Source organism: Apodemus sylvaticus, chromosome 7 (genome assembly GCF_947179515.1).
Source record: "Apodemus sylvaticus chromosome 7, mApoSyl1.1, whole genome shotgun sequence".
Lineage (NCBI taxonomy): Eukaryota > Metazoa > Chordata > Mammalia > Rodentia > Muridae > Apodemus > Apodemus sylvaticus.
This window is the reverse complement of record NC_067478.1, coordinates 70166310-70184152: the sequence shown is the minus strand read 5'-3', so window position 1 is coordinate 70184152 and position 17843 is coordinate 70166310. Positions and strand designations below refer to the sequence as shown.

General features: G+C 38.2%; 1 protein-coding gene across 7 annotated transcripts in view; it reads right to left on the bottom strand.

Moving 5' to 3' along the window:
- Neo1 (neogenin 1) overlaps positions 1-17843 on the bottom strand; it is a 167758-nt gene that overhangs the window by 37874 nt on the left and 112041 nt on the right. For all 7 annotated transcript variants that reach the window (XM_052188174.1, XM_052188172.1, XM_052188173.1 and 4 more), the window contains exons 9-15: positions 14146-14300; positions 10035-10183; positions 9408-9546; positions 6453-6502; positions 4855-5002; positions 2298-2408; positions 774-968 (exon numbers count right to left, since the gene is read on the bottom strand). In XM_052188174.1, coding sequence (XP_052044134.1) covers positions 774-968; positions 2298-2408; positions 4855-5002; positions 6453-6502; positions 9408-9546; positions 10035-10183; positions 14146-14300 — 947 coding nt within the window. The remainder of the gene's footprint in view (positions 1-773; positions 969-2297; positions 2409-4854; positions 5003-6452; positions 6503-9407; positions 9547-10034; positions 10184-14145; positions 14301-17843) is intronic.

Below are 17843 nucleotides of genomic sequence, written 5' to 3'. Positions count from 1 at the left end.
TTCCTAAAGTTTGACTGGTAATAACCTATTATATGTATCTTAAAACTTGCAGATGAGTTTGCTGGGAAATCTGGTATTTGCAAAAATCAAGGTATCTTCTTAATGAAATACATATTATTACAAAGTAAAGTAACAATAAGCACTGGATTCCATTGTGTGTCTAATATGAGGCACTGACAAAAGCCCAACATTATGTCATTCCCTCACGAAGTATGTGAACCCAGATGTAATGTGAGAATGTTGGACACACCTAATCTGAGGAACATAAATGGCCTGTGTATGTATTTTTAATTTCAAGATGGGGGGGGGGGACCAACCAACCAACCAACCAATCACAGAACTGGGTCTCAATCAAAGGCTAATGAGACATGATAACTACACTCAACACTGACCCTGAACCAGTAAACAGCATTCTTTTGTCATAAAGGACAACGGTAAGAAAACTGTCAAATATGAAAATTCTATCTCAATTTTGATGTATTTAGAACAATTTTAGTAGAATTTCATGTTCATATTAGTGACTAGTGAGAGTCATGTCTGCCACTGACTTCTGTATGCTTCAGGGCAAATGCACACATAGGAAAACAGAAAAGGATAAAGGAAATGTGGGAAAGTTAATCCTGCATGATCTGGGTGAAGACTCTAAGAAGAATATAGCAAAATTCTTTCAACAAGTGTTACAATTTTTCTGTAAAAATAAAATTATACTGTAATGTAATTTAAAGTGAAAAAAAATCACATGCATGGCTATCCCTTCTACCTAGCAAGCATACCCAAGTTTTCGATGGTGTAATAACGTTGTTTATAGTCCACTTTGATGGTCTGGGCATGAGGGCTGCCAATGCCGTAACCAATGGCATAGCCTCGGACCACAATGTTCTGGTTCTCTGGAGGAGTCCAGCTCACTACGATGCTAGTGACGAGTGGACGGACATGAAGAGAGCTGGGCACTTCAGGAACACGAGTTTCTGAGAAGGAAAGCAGAAAAAAATGAGATGTATTTTCTGTAGGGTGTTTCCTTATCCTTGGTGAATGTTGTTTAGCTCCTGTCAAAATATTTGGGCTTTAACAAAATCCCCCACAACTCCCTTTTGGGCTGTACTGGCTGGTTTTGTGTCAACTTGACACAAGCTGTAGTTATCACAGAGAAAGGAGCTTCAGGTGAGGAAATGCCTCCATGAGATCCAGCTGTAAGCATTTTCTCAATTAGTGATCAAGGGGGGGAGGACCCATGGTGGGTAGTGCCATCCCTGGGCTGGTAGTCTTGGGTTCTATAAGAAAAGCAAGCTGAGCAAGCCAGAGGAAGCAAGCCAGTAAGAAACATCCCTTCATGGCCTCTGCATCAGCTCTTGCTTCCTGACCTGCTTGAGTTCCAGTCCTGACTTCCTTTAGTGAAGAACAGCAATGTGGAAATGTAAGCTGAATAAATCCTTTCCTCCCCAATTTGCTTTTTGGTCATGATGTTTATTCAGGAATAGAAACCTTGAGTAAGACATGGGCCAAGAACTCAAAGAGAATTTATAGCTACAGTGAAATATGGTCTATGATTTTTTTTTTCTCCTAAGAAAATAAAATCCAGTTGCTCATTCCATTCCCTAAACTCTACAGCTTTAATGAGAAGATAAACCATTAACAAACTAGAAACCTGTTTGGACTAATCAAACATCATGTTACAACAATGACACCAATTATTTATTTCCCTAGATAATTAATGATCCAGAAAAACTGGCACCAAAGCCAGTTGTTAGATGACTAACATTTTAAGAGGTAACAGTTTATTATATATTTCATGTATATTTCTAAAGACATAAATTGCTACCTTAGTTGAAACTCAGAACAGGGATATAGGTCTTTGGTCTCCCCAAATCTGGCACCATCACTGTTAAAGGAACTAACTACATATAACCATCTGGAACTACTTATTGAACAAACAGGTGAGAAAAAACACAAGGTCTCCATGACTCAGGAAAAAGGAAGCTGCAAATGAAACATAGGTATAGAGTGATGTGGCTCAGTCTTACATTTCAGATTATCTATTTATTTATTGGCCTCAGTAAAAAAAAAAAAAAACTCAACTTCAAATCCCTGTACATTTTTATTGTTCTGAGCCTGTTTCCTTTGGTACTTCTTCAGTGTCTGGAAAACAATGACCCCTTTAGGAACTCTGTTGCTTCACAGGAACAACAGCAGCACATTCCAATGTTCACAGACAAGCAAAACTCAATAGCTTTCCATTTGACTCACTGGTGATAGTTACTATCTGTTGTGAGCCATTCCTGCTTACTGTTGAATCTTACCATCTAGGTCACTTTCAAAAGTTTCAGCAGACAGCCAATCAGTTGCTGGACCTGTGCCATTGACTGTAAGAGCAGCTACTCGGAAGTTATATTCTGTCCCTCGGTCAAGACCTGAGAATCAAACAGTAAGAGAGAAGGTGAAACAAGAGCTTTGGAAAACAAAAAGTTCATAATCTCCCATAAAAGGAAACATCTCATGTAACCAACTCAGTTCACAGTTTAATAAAGTGTAAGTTCATAAAGCACAAGCAAAATACAACACTGGGTAATTCTCAGTGCCCACTCCACTCAGGATAAAACAGCAAAGACTAATCCTCCCAGGAAGTTAAGAGCTCATTTGTTTAAGAGCCTGAAGCACCTTTGGAATTTAATGCAACCCCGTCAATTCTGTGAAAAGGAAACCATGACCAAGATAATGAAAGAGTTGTTACAAAGGAACAAAATCAGCTGGTTTCAGAAGACACCAAAACCCAGAAAAGAATAAAAATGTATCTCCTATCAGGTTACCTCTGTTCTTTCAGACCTGTTATAACCACAGCTGAAATAATTTCAACATCAAATATGGCCTAGAAATCTATTTTTCAATAACCAGTTGAACAAGTGTATTTATAGTAAAAGAAGAAAACCCAAACTTTTCTATTATGTAACACTTTATTTACTACCAGTTTTAATAAAGTGTATGATTTACTGATGTAAAAGCAACAAACATTCACAAATAAAAGTCTACCTACAAAGCAAGATAACAGTAAATATGACCAGTTATTCATATATTCACACATACATTTTTAGAGCACATACATTTAAATACAACATACTGACCATTACGGTTATGAATACCATCCTACCTCTCTATATATATTCAAATAACTGGGATCTTTGGACATTAGTACAGAACCTCCAATAAAGACAGAGATACTGAAAAGGTAAGTAACTAGGCTGGGTTGCAAGGTATGCTGAAGCTAAGGTAACCAATCCTGATATAGAGTAAGAAGAGACAGAAGGCTCTGCTTTGTAGGAGCTATCCTAAATCTGTTTGCCCATAAATACCAAGGACAGAGAGAGGAACAAATGCTGGACCCACGTCAATTTACCTCCCCCCCCCCATTAAAAAATGTACTTTTATTTATTTTCTTATATGTATGGGTGCTCTGCCTGTATGTATGTGCACCGTGCATATGCCTGGTGTCCTCAGAGGCCAGGGAGGATGCTGGATTCCCTGAGACTGTACTTAGACTGCATGTGGGAGTTAAGACTCTAACCTAGAAAAACAGCCAGTGCTTAGTCACTGAGCCATCTCTCTAGGCCCAATACCATCGTGTCAGAAAGTGCCAGAGAATACTGCATGCATTTGTAATTGTAAATGGACAAAACCTTAAAATAAAAACAAACATGGCTCAGTAAGGATCTGAAAGAATCCAATTATTCAGTTATCATTGCATGCCCTCTAGAAGGCTGAGAATATATGAAAGATCAGGCAAAAGGCAGGGAATATATGAAAGATCAGGCAAAAGGCAGGGGAATATAAAAAGGCTGATTTCCTCTCCCCTCTAAATAACTGACAGTTTAAAGGGCAAAACTAAGGCACACAGCAGACATAAAGGTACAGTAATGTGTGTTAAGTGCTACAACCACCCTTTTGTCTAGCTATAGATTACTGTATAATTCAATGTCTGACACAGACTCTTAGTAATCCATATTGTATGTTCCATTAGCAAGCTTTAGGTTAATGCTTCAATCCTCCAAGAATTTGTTTTTGTTCACATTGCATATTCAATGTCAGTTCATGCAGATTACAGCTTTTCATTCTCTGGATACTGGGACATGCTTCTAGACAATAGCTATCCTTTAGTCCATAGAGGTTCTGGAAAATGCTTGATTCAGCTGGTACTTGGCTGCGGTCTGAGCACAACAGATCCCGCTATTGCCTTTATTAGTTAGCAAGGCCTAGACTCTATCCTCACTTACATTTGCTGCTTTTTAAGACTCTCCTGTGAAGGAATCCTGGCCTTGCTTAGCCATTTCTCATAGTTATATAAGAAAGAATCCTTAATGATCTATATTTTTATTAGATATATATTTGGGTCTATCTGATAAGATATATATTTTTGTTATACATAAAAAACTATTACAAAAGAGCCATTTCTGATAGAATTTTCTAAAACTTTACATTGTCCATAGCAGCAAATGTAATTATACCATTGCAGCTATTAAAATATTCTGCAGTTCACATGAGTTTGGTATGTTTTAAGTTTTCTTATCAATTTGGTTGGGTATAATCTATCTTACATTTTCAGATTCAGATTATAAAGTGTTATAAACTCCAAAAATGTAGAGACAATAAAAAGGAACGAAAAATCAAACAATTCAACCCCTCAGTAATGAAGGAATCCTCTAGGGTATTTTCCATTAATTTGTATTAAAAACTATTACAATTTTTTGCAAACCATTTTTAATTTGTTTATATGAAACAACTGCTTAGAGCAGTTTTAGACTAGCATAATTTCAAGTTCTACGAAAGAACCACCTATAGCCACTGACTATATGCAAAGCAGCTTACCTTCAATCAGCTGAGACAGCTGTGTCCCAGGCACCACGGTCTCAGTGACATCACTTTTTCGGGAGGCCTTTCGATATCGAATCTTGTAGCCAGTAATCTGCCCATTCTGTGTGGCTAAGGAAGGGGGCTGCCAGTGGATCAGTATGCTCTGAGGAAAGGCAGTGCAAGAAAAAGACTGAACATGTCAAAGGGTGGCTCTGACTATATATGCTATAAAACCCAATTTCACTCCAGAAAGAGAATGACCGTATAGAGCACTTGGTACTTGAAACCTCACCAAGTTACTTATGTAATAGTCAAAAATAATTCTAACTGACTGGATGTGGTGGTGCACATCATTAATCTCAGCACTTGGGAGACAGTGGCCAGTAGATAGCTATGACTTTGAGGCCAGCCTGATCTACATAGTGAGTTTAGGGCCAGCCTGATCTATATAGTGAAGTTTATGACCAGCTAGAGCTACACAGTGAGACCCTGACGAAAAACAAAACAAAACAAAACTTTTAATTAAAAAAAAAAACCCAAAGCCCTCTCAGGGGGGTGATTACTCTACTAGGCATGTGACACGACAAAGACTCATCTACAAAGACTCATGTTGGAGAGCCGTGTCACAGGAGAAACTACCAAAAAGCCCTTAGGTTTTAAGTCCTGGACTAGGCTGCATAGTATTAATCCTAGTGTGCATGCAGCCCACAGACACAGCTTGGACATACCCGCTTGAGTCTAGACTTACTTATCTCCTAAGTATTTTGTCCAAATGAAAACATAATAAATCCCAGAAGAGTTTTAAGAAGGAAAATATAAGGTCAGAAGCATACAGATTAGGAAATAAACTATTGTTAGGTGTAAGACTTATTTCCTTTCTTGAATGCAAATGAGCTGTAATTAAATAATTTCTGTGGACAGGAGTGGTGGATGGAATGTCTATAACCACAAATCTTGGAAGACAGAAACTGCAGGTTTACAAGTTTGAGGCTAGCCTGGGCTATACAATAAGTTCCAGGCCAGCCAGTATATGTATGTATGTATGTATGTATGTATATATATATAGTAAGACCCTATCGAACAAAACAAAAACAAAAACAAACATACAAAACCCCTGAAATGACACAGAAGTGAATGTTTCCTGATGTAGCATCCCAGTACCTTTTGATAAGACTTCTTTACTTAAGTTGCCCAAGGGGCGGATCTGAAAGGCATACAAAGTTGATATACAGGAACCTGAACCAGGGGTATCTGAACAGATACCCAAATCTACACCCATCTGCTTTTGGTTTATATTGGCATTGTGTCATCATAAGCAACCTACTTTCTTTGAATGATTTTGTACGGTTAAGATCTAAAATGTCATATTTATGTAAACAGAAAAATTTTTAATAGAATGTTAAAGAGGTTTTAGCATCAGAGAAAGGAAAGAAACAGTAAAGAAGAGAGTTCTTAGCTTAGTTCTTTTAATACCTATGCTGTCTTCGTCTTTCAAAGCAAATGAATTACTACAACACTGGTATTCACTGTTCTGATGTTTCCCAAGGAATTTCTTACTCTACGTTCCTCTGAGGCTCAGGGTGCCAGTAAAGTGAATGGAAGTAAAGCCTTACCTTTGAATTTCTCACTTCTAAGGACAGATTCTGAGGAGCAGCACTGGGAACTAGACAGGTTAAAAGAAAAAGGAAACAATTCATCCATCCATATATCACCCACCATGTTAATACTAATGTGACCAGGAGGTCTCAACCCAGATAACAATGCCTTATGTTGATAGCTCTAGGGAATGAAGTGTGGCCATGCTTGGTTCATACGAGCACCTACCCTTACTCAAATCAGGTTATAACTCTGGAAATCAGATATTTAGTTCAGAAATATAAGTAGCTTTGAACCCCTCGACCGGCAGTTCTCAACCTGCAGTTCTCAACTCCTTTAGAGGTTGAACACCCCATTCACAGGAGGCACATCAGATATTTACATCACAATTGTAACAGCAGCAAAATTACAGTTATGCAGTAGCAATGAAATAATTTTATGGTTGGGGGGTCACCATAACATGAGGAATTGTACTAAAGGGTCAAAGCCTTAGGAAGGTTGAGAACACTGCCCTAGACTCTAAACTTCTCTAGACTTAAGAAATATTCTAAAAACTTAAACCTATTCTGAGGACCCACTGTGGGAAGAGCCACATATTCTCTGGAACCAAGTGCAATAAATGTGGCAAGCGACCAGAAGTAGGTAGTGACAATATGGACCAAGATGAGAAGACGGTCACAGCAGGTTAAGTTTTCCTGTGGGCTTCCTAAAGCGGTTTAGAAGGCAATTCTCAAGATGAGAAAAATATTTTAACAAGGAAAGCTGCTATAAGTGAACCACCTGGCTTCCCAATGGCATGCACAATGTGTCAGACAGCGTGCATTAGGTGTGAGTTTGGGTCTGCTGGTGAACCAAGCAGTTACATAACCAAGTTCTTAATATACTGGAACTTAACAAAAGAGCATCTAACAGTTGAAGGCTCATATACTTTCCTTCATGTGATGACAGACAGCAAAGAAAACTCAAGCAGAACTAGTTTGCTCTCTATCACCAGATGCTAATTCTAGTCCTTCTTACCTAATCTTCTTATCAGGACCTTTCAATTCCCTATCTGGTGATCACACACTGAAATAAAGAGCTACTGAACTGAATGTGCCTTGCTCACTGACCTAACTGGTGCCTAGGAAAATGATATGGCTTCCAGTCAGAGCCTCAGCTGTAGAGATCTGAAGTATTCTGATCCAGCTATTCTGAAAACACGTCCATGTTAAGAAGTCCCTTAGCCACAGAGACATTCAACGTAACTTGTGACTGTCATCCCCACCATCAAAGCTGGGATTTGTTGCAAACGTCTATGTTGCAGGTACTCAGCTCTCACAGGAGCTTACTGTTGTTTGCATTTCATGCACGTGTTGTTTACAGATGAACCTCTATGTGGTTCACTTGATCAAGCTATTCCTTTTAGGAGACCTAAGATCTGGGGGTTTCCTTACTCCAAAGTGCTGCCTTAAACCTCCATGTTAAGACACTTGGTTCACTCAGCTCCCACTGTGGGCGTAGGCCAACCTATGTAAGTGCAGTTAAATTTGGCTTACATGCGGATTTAAAAGGTTGTAAAAGCCTTTTTTTTCTCTCAAATCATGACCAACTGGATATGCAGCTGGATTGATGAACTATAATTTATCTTTTGTTTTCCATTTTTATCTGAAAAATGTCAAGTCCAAAAATAAAGGCCAAAGAACAGTATAGTGAACACTGTATTTTCTCCTTCTAGTTTCACCAATTACTAACATTTTGCAAAATTTATTTTTCCCATGATAAGTACATAATGACAGTTGCATAGGTATAGATTTATCTACCATATATTGTTTCTGAATTATCTGAGAGATGGCCTCAAGTCATTGTGACAGATTACTCTGAAATAGTTCACATCTATTTCAATATCTGAGTATCTGAATTCAATAGTTCCATATCTCCTGAGAATAACAGCAGGCTCCAACCAAACTAAAACATAACAATCACATTTGGAAGCTGTAATTTTGATTTAAAAAATGGTATCAAATATATATACAATAACATGTCCAATATTTAGCATTCTTAATACTAGAAAGATCTAGTAAGTGTACTGGCAGTGTCCTACCTACATAGATATTTTTGTTTCTGGTATCTAGAAGAGCACACATTTTATAGCCTATGTCTTTTTTTTTTTAAAGGGATTTTTTTGGGGGGGGGGATTGGGTATTTTCTCTATTTACATTTCAAATGTTTTCCCTTTTCCAGGTCTCCCCTTTGGAAGCCCCCTATGCCATCTCCCCTCCCCTTGCCTCTACGTGGGTGTATAGCCTATGTCCTACTCTCTCCTTTAATTTTGGTGATTTTTCTATAAGATTAATAATATATTTTAAGAATTGAAACCAACTTTATTTCTAAAGGCCACCTACATTTTTAAAAAAGTTGCAGAATTTCTCTCAATTTGACGAGTCTGCTTGCTGCATCATGATTTGGACTGACATTAAATATTCTGGGTAGGAAAACTGGCCAAAGCTCTGTATTTCTTCCTGGACTACAAACCAGGCACATATATGCCTGTTTTTTTTGTTTTTTTGTTTGTTTGTTTGTTTTTATTACTGATGTAATGTTTGATCATCTGCTTAAGGGAGTCAAACTGTAGCTTTTAAATATTTAAATATGACTAGTACACCCAGTCAGGCTAATCATCCCACAGCCATAAAATGTTCTATGCTGTGAACAAGCCATAGAATTTATCCCCACACGAGACTGTACTAAAACCACTGAGAATCCATTTAGAATTAGACACCACATGCTCTGTGCTTTCCAGAGAAGTTTTACAGCAATGATGGTGAAGTTGATGTTACCTGAAGTTTACATGTAAGAAAAGAAAACTCAAAAAAGCGAGTTGATATCAAAGGGTACAATGGGGATATGAATAAAAATTTCTTCACATCAAAGCACATGATTTTACTGATTAGGGGTACTAAGAATGGTATTTTGTTGCAAAGGAAAAAGCTTACCATCTGATAATGTTCGAACAGCAACATCTTGTGTAGAGACTCCAGGACCATGTTTATTGTAGGCCACCACTCGGAAACTATATTCTGTATATTTCTTCAGTCCATTAATGGTGTAGGAGTGACTTGAAACATCAACATCCTTGAATGAGATAGAATACATATCTGTACATACATGTGTGTGTGTGCGCACACACACACATACACACACACACACACATACACACACACACAAACACAGAGCTCAAGCTAAAAAATGCTACAAAATGAACAAACTGCACAATACAGTTTTAACCCTCTCACAGAATATTATTTATAGTAAAAGCAGATTAGCTAATTATAAATAGTAGCAATTTATTTAGATATATTATTTGATGCTTACCAACCTTTGCTGGTTAAAAACTACAAAACAAATTTTAGTACCACAAAACAGATGCCATCGTCATTTACTTTCCTATACATTCCCCTCACCTTTGATTTCTTCAACTAACCAGAGAGCTTTGTAAGATTTTGGGGTGGAGGCTACCGTACTTGCACTTCTTGTATGCTAGGCAACCACTGAGCTGTATCTCTAACCCTATAGCTTAGAAACCAGTGGTTCCCCCCAAAATCATATATATCACTTTATACCTGTTCTTTGTCAGTTCCTTTTTCCATGTAGTACAATTTGTAATTTTGAATTTCACCATTGCCAGATAATGGCGTTTCCCATGTGACAGTGATAGAAGTAGGTGATGTTGTATAAGCTCGGATATTAGGTGCTGGGCCAGGGAGTTGAACTGAAAAAGAGAATTTCAAGAGATCAAGATATAAATCAGATTTACTGCAGTTCACAATAGCCATTCTTAGCAATACTGTCACAAAGGCCAAGTTTTAGAAATAATAAAAGCTGGTAAGACAATTGATTTGATTTGAAGTATTTTTTGGATACGTACATTTTCCTTTATATAACTCAAGCCAGAAATGAAGTATCTTTAATTTATTAAAAATAAGAAAAATACACAAAAGAACTCTTGTGATTTACCAACTCCGAATCTCATGTGTATACACTCTCTTACCACACAGAGCTGTGTGGAAGGCAGAGGCCAGTGTCAGAGGTCTTCCTCTGTTATGTTCTATTGCCACGCTCTGAGACAGGGTCTCCCTCTGCACTGAAGCTTACCTGTTTCAGCTTGGCTGGATGATCCAAGCTCCTGGAATCTACCTGCCCCCTTCCTCAATCCCTTATCTGGGGTTGCAGGTGTGTACCAAGGTTTATGTGGGTGCTGGGGTATCTGAACTCAAGTCCTTAGACTTGCACATTAAATATTGAATTACTGAGCCCACTTCTCCAGACCCAAATTCTGGTTTTGTAGAGGCACAAGGCAGTACATAAAAGCAACCTCCACTGGAAGATCTTTCTGCTGTTGAACACTAAGCAGGTCCTGGGAACACAGAAGCACCCTTCACAAAGAACTCTCAGTTTAGCACAGAATCAGGCACATTAATAAATGCTAACAGATTCATATGGAGGCTGTAATGAAATAGTAGAATACAGGATTCTGCTGTGTGAAGGGTTCCTTAGGGAAGGGAAGAGAAAAGCTGGTGAAGATTTCTTGGTATTACAAATAAATGGTTTTCTCAGACATCTGGGAGAAGATTATTTGTCATCGGGGCAATCAGGGGGAGTAAGTGGAAAGACACTGTTATATGACTTCTACGGTTGTACTATAGAATGGATGTGGGAGAAATAATGTTGAAAACAGCAGCCAGACAGGCTGTTGATGTCCTGCTATGGGGTTTAGATTTTCTAAGAGTTAGTGAACAGAAGCATGAGTGTCAGACCCATGTTTAGAAAGGATGTATGGACAGAAGCATGGGAGAAAAGCAGCAAAGCAATAAAACTCGTTAAAGAAACAGCATCACATTCAGAAATAGCTACCACTTACCGAATGCTTACAATGAGTCAAACATTTAATAGGCTTCTTTCCTTTTCTTTTCTAATTTAACCTTAGCACTAACCAAATGAGATGCAAAGCATTACCATTCCCATGATTTTGAGGTTAAGAACCTTTCTAAGTCATGGGAAATTTATGATGGTGGCGCCAGAAATTGGTCATTTTTTAGTCTAAAACACGACCTTCTGGAGCTCAGTAAGGAGATGAGGACAGTATCTTTAGTGGGGTAGCTGGTTCTCTGTGCTCCCTGAACCTAACTTCTAAGATCAACACTTTCAGAATATTCTTTTTATCTGATAAGAGTTCTTTCCCAATAGTATATAAATCCTAGCTAGCTGCTCATGTCTATACTTTGGGAGAACTTCTGTATTAAAAAATAAGTTTTCTAGCATTAATGTCCTTATGATAGACTCCATTAGATTTAAGGCCAAGGGAAAAAATGTTTAAAAAAACTGTTTTTCTCAAACTACAGCTTTATGCCATGAGATCTGCCTTGCTATAGACATAGAAAGATAGTCTACTTCTTAAAGTGTAGTCACTTTAATAGTTGTTTGCTTTATTCTATTTATCATGACATTTATTCAATGTTAATGGCACAGTCCATGTAGCCTGACAGGTAGGATTTGTCACACTTCTATTGCTGTGGAAACTTTCTTCCAACTTAACTAAAGAGAGAAGAAAACAAAATAGGAGAAAAAATAGAAAAAAAATTTTTTTAACATCACTTTCAATATACTCATTGGTTAAGCTTAGGCAAATATGATTCTTTTAAAAGGCACTAATGATTCTTGCAAATCAGCTGTACAAGGGTATAACAAATAGAAATTGTAAGTTGTAAAATACTCTCCAAAGGCTAATTCAGAATTCATACCTCTCATATGCCCCACACCTTCAGGAGGTGCAAGTCCCTCTTCACTGCTGGCATCTCTGTTGTTATATTACAAATTCCAAAAGCCTGCATCAGAACCAGTTGTTCCTCCTGCCTATAACCTCATTCAACTACTCTTTCTTAACCAAAGCTCTTCAACTAATTATTTCAGTCTCTTTCCATGTGATGGTAGCACCTCACACTATTGTGTATTTAACTGTCTGTCTCTCATAGTAGGTTGTAAATTCCTTGCGAACAGAATTCAAGGCTTACTAATCTTTATGTCTGAACTGCCCAATATAGTGAAAGGCACACAGTAGGTACACTACAAGGCCACTTCTCCTTATGTCTTCTTTTAAACTTCTAAATTTGACAATGACTCTTTTATTTCAATGGTTTAACAACCTGAACACAAAGTCTGAAATGTTCATGAAAGCTATAGTCATTTTCCAAGGGGAATGCGGATATATATAGACACAGGTGTTTTCATTTTCAGAAGGTTCACAGCCCCAGGACAAATTTCTGCACCAGATCAAATCCAGTGGTCCTTCCTTCATTTTCATCATGACTCACTTTGCATGTGAACTGTTTGATCCTATTTCTGGGATTTGGGTCATCCAGTTTCCTTCCCCAAGAATGACTGTGCTATGTCAAATGCTTTAAGGTCAACCACAGGCTCCAACTTTTCTGGGATTTTTTTTCTATATTTTTATATAAATTCTTCCTTGCTCTGAATTCTAGTTTAGTATCTCTCAATTATAGTGCCTCCCTTAAAAGCAAATGAAGGGGAATGGAGCCTAAAATCTAATGGCTAATTACCACACTTAATCTGAACATAGTCAACTATGAAATTCAGCACCCCTATCTCTGTAATGAGAATGCATTCACCTTAAATCAATTCTGGACACTCTTCATGGCACTGTGTTCTTGCCTAGCATTGACTCATGATTTCAGTATCAACACTACCAAAGGTGACCAAAGGCCTCCCTATTATATTTACTACTGCCTGCGCTCAAAAACAAGCATTACTTATTCACCATCTCTGTGTTTCAGTATTTTGCATAGTACCTTGCATAGGAGGCACACAAACATTGGATAAGTAATTTACTATAACATTAAAAAGTTGAAGAGTCTTAACTTCTTGCCTTTATTCCATCCACCAAGCAAAGTTCCTGAATTCTTTCTGTTTTGTAATTGGTAAATTCATTCTTCTGAGCTCCCAGATAGGGAGATACAAATGTATCTCACATGTTTCCTACTAAAAGTCTTTTATTTAGGCTCCTGAGAACAGAAAAACTAGTGTAGGTACCATAAACATTAACTAGACACCATTTTGAGAGAAATATGGCTTATGGCAAGAAGTAATAGTTAAAATTTTTCAAGAAGGAAAAGCATTATGGTATTTCTTATAAACTCAGGCTTGTAATTTATAACCAAAAGTTAAGGCATACACAAAGCCTTAGAAATTTAATTAGAGGCAATACTAGTGAGTGCAAAAGAATATAGATCCAAAGCAAAGAGGTTCTAACTAGTGAGGCCTGTTAGCACAGGGCACTGTAGCTGGCAACAATGTTAAATACCCACCACTGTGCAAAGCACTACATTACAGACATTATCCACGTAGACATTGTAGGAAGTGCCAATAAAATAAGCAGGATATATTAATAAAAGCAATTGAGGAATGATGTATCTTAGAATCATACATATACATAGGATCAGAGAAAGGTTCTACAAGATTTCTGAGCTAATCCCTAAAAGATCAGTATAATATGAATATGAAAGTAGAAATACACTGACTGTCCTTTTACCTGCTATGTTTAATAAAAATTCACCTTCCCATTAGAAGGAGTTTAAAGCCCTTATGCAAGACAAAAAGCTGACAGGACTCCGAATAGTCCCTCTCAGGGTATAGCCAACAGGCAGGTGAAAGACTTACCCTCAGGCTGTGTTTCTACTCGCAGAGGAGCTGAACTCTCTCCAGAGCCATGCTTGTTTTGAGCCATAACTTTGAAGATGTACACAGTTGCTGGCATTAAGTTTTGAATAGTCACCTGCATCTCTCCTGGCTGACTTGTATTCTCAACACGTTCCCTTTGGATAAAGAAGGGTTAGGAAAGAAACTGATCAATTCAGCATAGCTCTAGATGGTTACAATCTCCAGCCTCTGTGAAAATCTAATCATTAAGTCACATTTACTCTCAAGAGTGAAACTGAGTGTTACCAGGCAGAACAGCGTATGAAGACTGGCAGAAAAGTGAGTTGTAAACACTTGGCAAACTGTGGGTGATCTTGTTCAAACATCACTAATATCACTGATTATAATCAAATACATAATACAACTCAGCAGGGTAAGGGTGTGTGTGTGTGTGTGTGTGTAAAACATAACAAAGAGGCCATGAATTGGAAGGGGGACAATGAGAACAGTTAGAGTGGGAAAAGGGAAACCAGTGTAATTATATGTTTATCTAAAAAATTTAAAAAAAAAACCCAAATTGGTAAAAAACAAAACAAAAACAAAAGGCATGAAAGTAGCCACAGAATATTTAGAGGTTGTTACATTGCAGTTGGCTAGGTCACCTAAAAAGAATATTATAGTTTTAAAAATTATTGTTTAGCAATACCTAAGGTATCTACAATACTATTTTGTCTTTGTCTAAATTTCTAAGTTACCAGATTTAGACAAAGCATATAAACTGATTTCTTATACTTTGAGGTAGCTAAATCTTGTTTTGGTCACCAATGACTATTCTGCTTAATGGGAAGAACTGAACTATACAGCACAGGCTGACTCACCTGTGTATACATTTTTAAACAACATATTTCCTAGAAAAACAACTAGGGATGGTATTTTACTTGAAACTCAAGTATAAGACTGTCTCATTCATGCTTATACACTACAAGAAGTAGGCAGAATGCTCACATACAGGAGGAGACTCACACACAAACAGAAGTTAAAATTTGCCTTCTGATCCTATGTATTACATTGCTGAAACTGTATGAATCTTTTGTTTGTTCCTCTCTGAAAGGTGGGGAAATGGGAGAAATCAGTGACATTATTCAAACCTGAAACAAATGTCTATAGAATCATTATTATAAAAAGGGAGTCGGTCATAAGCATGATTCCCAGAGATGAAAGTCCCATCTAAGAAAACTCTGATAGATGGTTCTATATGAACCAAGTTTCTCTTCAGGAGAAAGAAAAGGTAATTTCAGGACAGGAACCAGTGATCATCAGAAAGGACTATTTTCAGAATTATCTGTGTAGTTACAATGGAATTGAAGTTTGAATACTACAGCTGAATCAAATGAGAACAAAAAAAGTATGTTTTATATTAAGACAGGTTGAACAAGAAGCTAGGAAATGGTTATGGTAGGGCCATTAGCCTGTCAAGAGACTATGATCAAGCCACTACCTTTTTCTGAACCCTACTTTCTTTAGGTATTTAACGAAAGAATGAGACAGGCTGGGCAACTTTTACTTAAAAAAAAAATCACTGTCTTAAAACACAGAAACAACTACTAGCTCCTGAATTATAAAAATAATGGCTCTGATTTGGTCTGTAATATGCAGCCCTAGAATTAGACTAACAGCTCTAACACTACATCCAACTTGAAAATACTATTAAAACTTGGAGTACCTCTCAACTCTTCATTTAGTAGCCAATATCAGAAAAGCACTGGTATTTAAAATAGAGGCGTTTAAATGGTAAAGAGGACTAATATTACACATGGTATAACAAAAACCCATGGTATTGAAAACTTCTCAACAATAAAAGAACTTCTGGGGCAATCACCATCCCTGACCTCAAGCTGTACTACAGAGTAATTGTGATAAAAACTGCATGGTATTGGTACAGTGACAGGTAAATAGATCAATGAAATAGAATTGAAGGCCCAGAAATGAACCCACACACCTATGGTCACTTGATCTTTGACAAAGGCGCTAAAACCATCCAATGGAAAAAAAAGAGCATTTTCAACAAATGGTGCTGGGTCAACTGGAGGTCAACATGCAAATTGATCCATTCTTATCTCCTTGTACTAAGCTCAAGTCCAAGAGGACCAAGGACCTTCACATAAAACCAGATACAATGAAACTAATAGAAGAGAAAGTAGGGAAAAGTCTAGAACACATGGGCACAGGGGAAAAGTTCCTGAACAGAATACCAATGGCCTATGCTCTAAGATCAAGAATTGACAAATGGGGCCTCATAAAATTGCAATGCTTCTGTAAGGCAAAGGACACTGTCAATAGGACAAAACTGCAACCAATAGACTGGGAAAAGATCTTCACCAATCCTACATCTGATAGAGGGCTAATATCTAATATATGCAAAGAACTCAAGAAGTTAGACTCCAGAGAAAGAAATAACCCTATTAAAAAATAGAGAACAGAGCTAAACAGAATTCTCAGCTGAGGAAACTCGAAGGGCTGAGAAGCACTTAAAGGAATGTTTAGCATCTTTAGTCATCAGGGAAATGCAAATCAAAACAACCCTGAGATTCCACCTCACACCATTCAGAATGGCTAGGATGAAAAATGCAGGTAACAGCTGATGCTGTAGAAAATGTGGAGAAAGAGGAACACTCCTCCATTGCTGGTAGGATTGCAAGCTGGTATAACCCCTCTGGAAATCAGTCTGGCAGTTCCTCAGAAAATTGGACATAGTACCACCTGAGGGCCCAGCTATACCACTCCTGGTCATATACCCAGAAGATGCTCCAACATATAATAAGGAAACATGCTCCACTACATTCATAGCAGTCATATTTATAATAGCAAGAATCTGGAAACAACCCAGATGTCCCTCAACAGAGGAATGGATACAGAAAATGTGGTACATTTACACAAAGGAGTACTACTCAGCTATTAAAAAGAATGACTTTATGAAATTCACAGGCAAATGGATGAAACTTGAGAATATTGTGCTAAGTGAGGCGACTCAGTCACGAAGGAACAAACATGGTATGTACTCACTGATAAGTGGATATTAGCCCCAAAATTCAGAATACCCAAGATTCAATTACAGGCCATATGAAGCCTAAGAAGAAGGAAGACCAAAAATGTGGGTGCTTCAATGCTTTTTAGAAGGGTGAACAAAATACTCACAGGAGGATATTTGGAGACAAAACTGTGGAGCAGAGGCAGAAGGAAAGGTCATTCAGAGACTGCCCCACCTGGGGATCCATCCCATAAATCCCCACCAAACCTGGATGTTACTGTGGATGCCGGGAAGTGCTTACTGATGGAAGCCTGATATGGCTGTCTCCTGAGAGGCCCTGCCAGAGCCTGACAAATACAGAGGTGGAAGCAAGCAGCCAACCATTAGATTGAGCATGGGGTCCCCAATGGAGGAGTTGGAGAAGGGACTGAAGGAGCTGAGGAGGTCTGCAGCCCCATGGAGGGAGCAACAGTGTCAACAGGCCAGACCCCCCAGAGCTCCTGGGGACTGGACCACCTACCAAAGAATACACATGGAGGGACCCATGGCACTGGCCACATATGTGGCAGAGGATGGCCTTGTTGGACATCAGTGTGATGAGAGGCCCTTGGGTCTGAGGATGTTCAATGACCCAGTGTAGGGGAATGCCAGGGTGGGAGGACAGGAGTGGATGGGTGGGTAGGTGGGGGAA